The sequence below is a fragment of the Hippopotamus amphibius genome, chromosome 3 (assembly GCF_030028045.1).
Source record: "Hippopotamus amphibius kiboko isolate mHipAmp2 chromosome 3, mHipAmp2.hap2, whole genome shotgun sequence".
Classification (NCBI taxonomy): domain Eukaryota; kingdom Metazoa; phylum Chordata; class Mammalia; order Artiodactyla; family Hippopotamidae; genus Hippopotamus; species Hippopotamus amphibius.
In genome coordinates, this window is record NC_080188.1 from 110,215,310 (window position 1) to 110,225,961 (window position 10,652).

The 10,652-nt window shown below is 34.4% G+C and overlaps 1 protein-coding gene across 1 annotated transcript; it reads left to right on the plus strand.

Annotated features, from left to right (window-relative positions):
- The first annotated feature begins 2,658 nt into the window (after positions 1–2,658).
- On the plus strand, positions 2,659–4,773 carry LOC130848633 (olfactory receptor 4P4-like). The gene is made up of 2 exons (XM_057727064.1): positions 2,659–2,720; positions 3,864–4,773. The coding sequence occupies exons 1-2, from the start codon at positions 2,659–2,661 to the stop codon at positions 4,771–4,773; spliced, it is 972 nt and encodes a 323-aa protein (XP_057583047.1).
- Positions 4,774–10,652: the final 5,879 nt, after the last annotated feature.

Below are 10,652 nucleotides of genomic sequence, written 5' to 3' on the forward strand. Positions count from 1 at the left end.
AAGATCCCTGCAGTAACCACTATCATGATCCCTGTTCCCCCATCATAACCAAAAAAAAAAAAAAATTAAAAAAGAGTTGGCCCAGGAATTAAGTTAACCAAAGACCCTAGTCAAGTCCCTAGAAAATCAAATGCAAATATCCCAAAATTAAAGCCTCTGTTCACTTTATGCCTATTTACTGTACTGTCTGCCCTTGTTGCCTATAGTATTACAATGGTGATGATTTTGATGATTGAATACTTGGTTTATACACTATTTTAAAACATTGAATTTATTCATTTTACTCATTCAGCAAACATTTACTGATTATTGGGTTAAGGAAATGGTAGCTCTTATTTGGCCAGAGGTAAAACAAATATAAAATAATTGGAAATAATTGTTTATTGAGCCCCTACCACATATCGGGTGATTCATACATCTTATCTAATTGACTCTCATAACAGCATTGGGGGATAGGTGCACTCACCAGCAAGCTGCTCATCCGCTGGTGACAAGATAATCTAAGAAAAACAGCACATGCCAAGAAATTACACCTGAACATGGAGAGGTGGCTAGAATTCAAAATTAAATGTGTACAAGCACTTAATACTTCCAAACAGAATGTTAGATGGTCTCTCTGTCCTTGAGAAATTTAAGGTCATGCAAATTAAGGATGTGCAGAGTTTCCTTTGGCATAGCTTAAAATTTGAAATATTGGGGTCACTGAAACTCTCTTTTCTAATAATAATAGTAAATGTTTACTGAGGATGCATTATTTATCAAGAACTGTGGTAAGTGCATAACATTTTGCCAAGTTTATTGCTAAGTAAGATATATGCTGTTTTAGATCTTGACTCTACCACTTATTAGGTCTATGGTTTGGGGCTAATTTTTTGTTTGTTTGTTTGTTTTTGCTGTGCCTGAAGGCATGAGCGATCTTAGTTCCCTGACCAGCCAGCGGTGGAACCTGTGCCTCCTGCAGTGGAAGCACAGAGTCTTAACCACTGGACCACCAGGGAAGTTCCTGGGATAATATTTAATTCCTCTAATACTCAATTTCCCCTTTTGTAGAATAGGTTGACTACTACTTTTTATTTATTAGACTTATTGAGATGATTAAAAAGTTTATGTTTACACGATGCTTAGAAGAATGTTAGACACATGAGAATGCTCAAATTGTAAGCTAATACAAGAATTATTAGACTACTATTAGAATAGTTAAATAACATATTGAGTCAATATGCTCATTCTTAGCAAAGCCAAAATATAAACCCGCATAATTTCACTTCATTAGGTTTAATGTTTTCCAAAACTTTACCTTGAACAAGAGTAAAGAGTCCAAGGGTTATGTGAAACCTCTTTTTTTTTTTAAGCTCTTTATTGGAATATAATTGCTTTACACTATTGTACCAGTTTCTGAGGTACACCAAAGTGAATCAGCTGTATTTATACATATATGCCCATATCCCCTCCCTCCCGCGACTCCCTTCCACCTTTCCTGTCCTGGCCCTCTAAGGTATCACCCATCATCGAGTTGATCTTCCTTTGCTATACAGCAATTTCCCACTAGCTATCTATTTTACAGTTGGTAGTGTATATATGTCTATGCTACTCTCTCACTTCGTCCCAGCTTCCCCTTCACCCCTCTCCCAACCCCATGTCCTCCAGTCCATTCTCTGCATCTGCATCTTTATTTTTGCCATGTCACTGGGTTCATTAGTACCATTTTCTTTTTTAGATTCCATATGTATGAGTTAGCATATGGTATTTGTTTTTCTCTTTCTGTCTTACTTTGCTCTGTATGACAGTCTCTTGGTTTATCCACCTCATTACATGTAACTCCATTTCATTCCTTTTTATGGCTGAGTAATATTCCATTGCATATATGTGACACATCTTCTTTATCTATTCATCTGTTGATGCACATTTAGATTGCTCCTGTGTCCTGGCTATTGTAAATAGTGCTGCAATGAACATTATGGTACATGTTTCTTTCTGGATTATGGTTTTCTCTGGGTATATGACATTGCTGGGTCATATGGTAGTTCCATTTTTAGTTTTTGAAGGAACCTCCAAACTCTTTTCCATAGTGGCTTTACCAACTTACATTCCAACCAACAGTGCAGGAGAGTTCCCTTTTCTCCACACCCTTTCCAACATTTATTGTTTCTAGATGTTTTGATGATGGCCATTCTGACTGGTGTGAGGTGATACCTCATTGTGGCTTTGACTTGCATTTCTGAATGATTAGTGATGTTTGTTGAGCATCTTTTCTTGTGTTTGTTAGCCATCTGCATGTCTTCTTTGGAGAAATCTTAACTGAAGCACATCTTATAAATCCCCAGGACTATATTCATCATTTTAAAGATGGGAACCCTAGAACAAGTGAATACAAGTTTCTAAAGTGAGTGAAGAACCACATTGGAGAATACAGTACAGGTTTTTTTACTAGCCATGCTCTTTCAGAGGCATAATTTTTGTCTGTCTGAGAGCAGGAGGAGATTCAGTGTATTATGTCCATGTCTGTCAGTATAACTGCTTCCCTCTTTATAAATGGGTTATGTATGTAAGAGAGGGAAAAATTGAGTTTGTGGTTTTGCTTGACTATTACCTATATTTTGATAGAGAATTTGGCTTAATTTATTATCTAATTTTACTAATCTGCTTATCAAAATTAGAATGTCTGAAATGTTCAAGGGCAATAACTTTGGAGGTTATGTGGTTTTACATGAAACAATTAGGTAACTGGGGAAAAAGTGGGGTTTTAACATTAAATTTATTCTGTCACTTTGATTCTACATCTTTTATGTATGAACTCAGGCTCTGGATTCTGAAAACTCTGGTTTCAAGCTCTGGTTTGCTAAATACTAGTTAGATGTTCTACATATACTTTTTCAGAAAAGCCTCAAATAATTTTTACCTCTGTTAGGCATTATTACTTTGATACATACATTGCACTGAACTGAACGTGTTTTAATTTGCATAGTGTTTTACTTTTTTCAAAGTTTCCATCTATTTTAAAATTTGAATCTTGTAACTCTCCAGTTTTTTAGGGGAGAAACTATTTTCTATATTTTGGATCAGAAAAGTGTTGAAGGAAATGTAGTTAGGTGTTCACACTACAAATTGATGACTGAGTCAAAAATAAAAAGTTGAAATCTTCTCCCACTCTAAATTTGAGAAGCCAGAAATCTAAGTAGTAGTTTATAAGGTGGACCACAAGAATATGGGGAAGTTAATGAAAAGCGAAGATTACCAAGAAGGCAAATAAAGCAACATATGTGGCCTTGAGCATTGAGAAAACTGGAGATTTAAACACATATTTAGAAAAATTGTTTGGTTAGAAAGTAAAACCATATTTAAGTAGAAGGAAAATTAATATTGCATGAAATGGAGACAGAAAAGTTGACCTTGCTTAAGTTTTGTAACAACTTTAGTTTCTTCAGAGGTAATTTCTTTATGTATAAACCAAAATTTTCTTGTTTAATGTTGGGAAGGGAAAAGTATTCAGGTAATTGTTTATTTCCACGCCCATGATTAAAATAATGATTTTGCTCATGTCTATTCAAATGAACAAGTAGTTACTTTAAGAGTTTACCAAACCAGTGTTTTAAATATTATTTTAAAATTAATCTTTATGTTTTTACAAGTTAAGGAAATATTTACATGATGTCATTGGAGGCATGAAACACTGCTTTTCAATGGCAACTCTATAAGCTCATTCTAAATCTTAAAATTACACCATAGAAATAAATTAATTTGTTTTAAAGCTCCATCGCAAAGAAATATTTTATTTTGAAGGTGACCCACTTACCGTAGTGTTTAAATAGAGTTACCAGTTAATTTATAAATTCTCTGCTCATCGCTCTTTTCTGTCTTTTCAGGGAACTGTTATGCATTTTTACTGCACTGGACTATGGAAATAATGTCATTGTGATTATTCTCTTGGGACTATGTCAAAACAAGAATATTGAAATCCTCTGCTTTGTCTTATTTTTATTTTGCTACATTGCTATTTGGATGGGAAATTTGCTCATAATGATTTCTATCACGTGCAGTCTGCTCATTGACCAACCCATATATTTCTTCCTTAATTACCTCTCCAAGCTTTGCTATGCATTGACAGTGATGCCCAAACTAGTGACTGATTTAGTAGCAGAAGGGAAGACCATTTTCCATAATAACTGCATGACACAGCTTTTTATCTGTCACTTCCTCAGAGGCATCGAGATCTTTATCCTCACAGGAATGGCCTATGACCACTACGTAGCCATCTGCAAGGGCTTGCATAACACCATCATCACGAGCAGACAAAAGTGCAATGCAATCATCATAGCTTACTGTACTGGGGGACTTATACACTCTGCCAGTCAATTTCTTCTCACCATCTTTTTACCATTATGTGGCCCCAATGAGATTGATCACTACTTCTATGATGTGTATGCTTTGACTTGCACCGATACATATGGAATTGGTCTCCTGGTAGTTGTTAATTCAGGTTTGATTGCTTTGGTGACTTCTGTGATACTAATGGCATGTTATTTTCTGATATTACACACCATCAGGGATTACCCTGCAGAGAGCTGCACCAAAGCTCTTTCCATTTGCAGTTCTCACATAACAGTTGTGGACTTGTTCTTTGTGACTGTCCTCTTCATCTACATTAGACCAGCTGAAACTTTTCCAGAAGACAAATCGGTTGCTCTTTTCTACACCATCATTGCTCCCATGTTCAACTCTATGATCTTTACACTGAGAAACTTGGAGATGAAGAATGCTATGAGGAAAGAGTGATATCATCGATTGCTTCTGGAAGGGAAGTAACTGGCATGAAAAATATTTCAGAATGTCACTTTAGGTCTAGAAATACAATGAGCCCTAGAAATAATATGGAATGATATACAAAGAGTTTACAATAATTCCAAAAGCCAGTTAGAGATCTCTTAGCATTTTCTCAGACCTCTCCTGGTTGAACAATTTTAATTTATGTTTTCAAGTTCATTTTTCCTCTATTCTATTCACAAACTTTTCTCAAGTCTTCCTTGATTTGACATTTATTTTGAATGTGCATAAAATCTTTTCTTTATTCATTTTTGAAAAAAAATATATTTTATGAGCCACTTGAATGCTGATGATATGTTTTAAGAATGTGAAAGAGATCTAATGGTCCAATATTATCAGGCCACTCCAAAAGAAAGGGTTTCTTTACTTCTGAAATGCTGAATTTTATAGGAAATGGGCAGGTGGAGAATGGTAGGAAGTGTACATAAATTTTATTCATATCTACTAGATTTGAGTAAAATAATTTTGTCAATCCTTAAAATATCAGACCAAAATTGAGTATTGAATAAGCAGCCTTAATTATTGAAGTGCAAATTCTCTAGTATCATACAGCTGATTCTCTAATTCTCTCCTTTTGATGCCTATCTTATTCTAGTGTGCTTTTATTGACAGAAACTAATAGGAAACCATATAGCAGAGGAACAATATAGTTAGATTTTACTCCCAGTATCTCAGAGGAGAGCATTTAAAGGGGAATTTTGAACTGAGGTTAAGAGTTAAATGAATGAAACATTTAACTCCTTTGGCTAGTGTTTATAAACATTCTTCTACATTACATTTGAACCTCCTTATAAAAAAACAATAACATCTATATGTTCTCACTAAACAAAATGCTTCTACAAACATAGTCTCACTTTTTCCCTCCCCAAAAGGAAATACAAATCTTAAGCATTCTGGACAATGTTAATTTTAATGTTAGTTTCTCTTCTAGTTCAGGTTACAACCCTTCTTGAGTAATCTGTAACACTAAGAATAGATTGTAAAATTAATACTCAAAACCCTGTTGATATATTAAAAAAAGAAACAAAAAATTTAAAAAAATACTATGTAATTAAATATATGAACAAATATGCAATGCTAAAATAGTCCTTGTTTCTGTGATTGGGATCATGAAATTTTAGTTAATTTCTATAAAGTCATCCCTCACTACCTGCGGGGGATTCATTCCAGAATCCCCTGAGGATAATGAGATCTGCAGATACGGAAATCCCTCATTTAAAATGGCATAGTATTTTCATATAACCTATGCACATCTTCCAATATACTTTAAATCATCTCTAGCTTACTTATGCAGGCACACCTCATTTTATTTCCCCTTGCAGATATTGCATGTTTTACAAATCAAAGGTTTGTTGCAACCCTGTATTGAGCAACTCTACTGGCACCATTTTCCCAACAACATTTGCATCCTTTGATTTCCATAACTTTTTATTATGGTTATTTATTATAGAAGAAACACATCATTTTATATTGGTCAAAACATCCTTAAGGATATAACTCCAGATTTTCAGGGTGTTGTCTCTGAATTTGCCACTTTGAATGTTCATTAGGTCATCTTTCATTATATTGAATCTATATATTAGTTCCCTAGGGTTATCATTACAAAATACCACAGATTGTGTGGCTGAAACAACAGAAATGTATATCTTGTGAGTCTGGAGTCTGGGCATCCAAGATCTTGGTGTCTGCAGGTTTAATATCTCTGGAGGTCTCACTCCTTGGCTTGTAGATGGCTAGCTTCTATGTTTTCACATGGTCTTTTCTTTGTGCATGCATTTCCCTGCTGCCTCCCCTGGGTGTACACATTTTATTTTCTTATAATGGAACCAATTAGATTGAATTACAGTCTACCCTAATGGCCTCATTTTAACTTAATTGCTTCTCTAAAGGCACCATCTGGGTTCCGCTACTACTGAGTTTCAAATATTTGTAGTTATAAATGGCTGTGTAACAAACAACTCCAAGCTTAATGGTATAAAATGCCAACTTTTTCTGCACATGAACTCTGTCGATCAGGAATTTAGGCAAAGTGAAAATGGCTTGTCTATGTTCCGTGATGTCTGAGGTCACAGCTTAGAAAATTCAAAAGTTCACTAACTAGTAGCTGAAATCATTTAGCTCCATCTGGAATTACATGTCTGGTAGTTGATGCTACTATGAGCTGGGGCCTCAGCTGAACTCTTGACCACAAAAAGCTGTATCTGTCCTGTACGTGTGATCTTTCTATGTGGACTAGTTTGGGTTTCTGTACAACATGGAAGATGGGTTTCAAGAGTGAAGACTCCAAGAGAACGAGATGAAAGTGCATATTTTAATAACTAGCTTTGGAAGTCACATAAGTTTACTTCTGCTGGATTGTATTGGTTGAAGCAGTCACAAACTTTATCCCTGAAGAGTACACCATTTGATGAGCATTTATATGAATCTGATATGTTCTCATTTTGTCCATCAGGTTTATCCATATATCACTTTTTCACATGTTAACTAATATTTCCTAAATTCTTAAACATCTAGTGAAACCATTAGCAAATGCCATGAATTGGAATAGATCTATATACATCTAGATATCTCTCAGTCTATACAAAGTAGATATTCAAATGCATTGTTTGAGATTTTGATAACTGACAAAATTTTCTTAACCTCTATCTTTTTGGGGACATTCGTGTTTGAGGTTTTAATGCTATAACATTCCATGTTTGGCCAATGCCAAATTTTCTTGTAGAATTAAATGAAAATAGATGTCATCATGGATTTCCACCTCAGCCAACTTCCCATAAGGCCACAGGTGTTGACTGAGGGAAAGGAGACAATTTGTCAGGGTTTCAAGAACATTTCTTTACTATTCTTTTTTTTTTTTTTTTTTTGGCTATGCCACGTAGCATTCATATAACATTTCTTGAGTGTGCCAGACCTGTTCAAACCTAACCTCTTAAACATCATTCTGACTTGATGGTGTATTGCTGCTAATCATTTCCAAACTTGGCAAATAAGATAAAATCTCTATCATGATGATCAGTTCATATTACATTCATTTGATGCCCAGTGATTACCTTTATAATCCCTATTAGGCCTTAATATCTAACCACAATCAATTTCTCAAAAGGTGAATACAGAAAAATATGATGCTTTGCTGTAAAATTGTGGGTATCTGGACTGTAATACTCCTATCTGTGCTTTATTTAAGTTCCATATAACATCTCTATTTGGTCTTCTGGGCTGTAAGGCACAAATGGCAAAGTGATTTTCACAGCAGCCTGAACACATAAATCTTTCTCTTGAATTGAATCTCCCTCAACACTGGCAGCATTTTCATTTACTCAGTGAACATGTCTGAGCAGTAAATTTAAATGTTTCATCTGTTGCCTCCTAAATTCAAAAGGCCCTTCAAGCACTCAGCTTCTTTGTGGTGGTAGATTTACCATCTTGTCTTTCACTTTGGAGTGTCTATACTCTTATGCCTCAGAGTCCTGGATTCTCAGACACTGATAGGAATTTTCTTTTCTGTAAAATTACTGAATCCGAAATAGGAGGTACAGTTGACGTCATCAGTTAAGTAATTTATGAATATTCATTGTCAGTGTCCAAGATATATCTAACTTCAGGCTAAACAAGTAGATTGAGAAGAATGTGTAATAGAAATTGTCCCTTTTATCTTTCATGTTTTTTATGGTGTTCTTAATCTATGCAGGCCCATCAAAGATATAGTATTATCTTGGGTGCACCATACTGGCAGGGAATTTATATTCCATTGGCTTATACTTGGATACAGTAAGAATCAGAAAGCCAATGGAAGGATTCTGTCACAAAGATTGTCTATTTTAGTTATGCATTTAGGAATTGTGGAAATAAACATAGAGTGGGTGTCTCTTTCCATTGGGACCAATATAAGGTGGGCTTGGACCACCTTGTCTCTGGCACTAAAGTGCTTTCACTTGGAGGTCAACCACTTCAGAATCTCATCATTCTTACTGAAATAAAGGAGTTCATTTCTTGGAACTTATTGACCTATCATCAATTGCTGTTCATAGCAATTTGAACCCTTCTTTACTTTATTCTCTAAACTTCTTTTACAATGTCTGCTACCAACACCAGGACCTAAACCAGTGGCAATATCAATGGGGGTTATACCCTTTAAACTGTATGGACTGCCACAGAAGCTGGAGAAAAAAACAGTTCTGTTTGTCAATAATAAATAGGATCACACATGTGACAAATTTCTACAGCAATGACAAAAATGAAAATTTCCAAGCTTTTTTTTTGGGGGGGAACAAAATGAGAAAAAAATAAAACTTTTCTTAAAATATAAGAAAAGACTATAGATTAAAAATAAAAATGAATTAACAAATAGAAAATAGATATAGAACCACAGAAATGAATCCAGATATATGAGTAATCACAACTGATGTAAATTATTGAGTTAAAAGGCAGTGACTATCAGAGAAGAATTTTAAATATAGCAATATGTTTTAATGATTTATACCTAGACAATAAAGATGCTGAACGGTTAAAAGGAAGGATAAAGATTAACTGGGCAAGTACTAATCAAAAGAAAGATAGTACTTGTATTGGTGTCAAAAAATTAACAGAAAAAAATATGTCAATAATATTGGTGACATTTCAATATACTAGGAACCTACATAAATGCTAAGCTTGTAAGGAAGTATAAGTTTGTAGATTCGATGAAATCTCATGGGCAGGTATAGCTCACTTGAACCAGAGACTCTAGAACATACATTCCATTTAAGCACTCAGAGATTACTTTTTTAAATATCACATATTGTGCTATAAATTAATTTTCTTCAAGTCTGCATTGCTTTGACCACCTCATCTGATGACAATGCAGTTATCTTCAGCAATAAATACATATTTTAAACAAATTTAAATATAAAAGTATACATCAAAGAAACTAGTGGGTATTAGTGGGATGGAAGGGGACTTTAGATTTGAAATAGCACACAGGAAGTTTTCCATTCACTTTCAAAACAGCTTATTCTCTAGTAAACCAAACTTCAAAATTTGGTTCTGATTTCCCTGGCCTTTGGCTTCTTTGGTATTTTCTAATCTTACCTCTGTTCAAACCTTATTCCCCAGTGCTTCCTCAGATTTTGTTTCAACATAAAGGACATGTTTTATAGTTTCAACATTGAATAAAAATATGTTCAAGGTTTGTTTTCAAACACCTCAGAGTATAAGGGATGATGAACTGTGGCACAACTATTTTTAAGGACCTGAGAGGAAATAAATCATTTTCAGCTATAAATTGGCCAACTTTTCTTTTGGGAGCTGTCTCATCCCTTAGAGAAAGTGAGAGGGGGGTTTGGGGTTATAATCTCCCAGGTAATCTAAACACCACCTGGAAATTAAACAGAAAGCTTATATGTATATTTGCATCCCCAGAACCACAGTGGATATACAACTTCAGGGTAGAAAACAAAAGAACTATTCAGCATAAGTGCCAGCAATGATTTTATTTCACTTCAGTTTCAAAAATCAGGAGAGAATACTCATTTCTATAAGGAAAACAGGAAAGTCCTAGAAGGAGGATTCACATGAACTGATTTCATGATAAAATTCATTAATTTTTGCCAATGAAGTTATGATTCTGACTAAATCCAAAACATGGAATGCCACTTTTTACTCAGAGATAAAGGAACTTATCTAATGAGCTAATTGCCTGGTAAGTAAAAATCCAATCAACCTATAGGAAATCATAATTACTTTCAAATACAAAGAACATTAAATTTTGTATATAAAACCTGAATTAAAATTTTACCTATAAATATGCTTATATTAAAGTCTATTCCCCTTATTTCTTCAAGTTTTGCAAATTT

Bases quoted from the DNA above. Each gene is read 5' to 3' on its own strand.
- LOC130848633 (XM_057727064.1), top strand. From the start codon at position 2,659: ATGTCTGAAATGTTCAAGGGCAATAACTTTGGAGGTTATGTGGTTTTA. The intron at 2,721-3,863 runs GTAACTGGGGAA...CTGTCTTTTCAG, and splicing joins GTTTTACATGAAACAATTAG to GGAACTGTTATGCATTTTTA.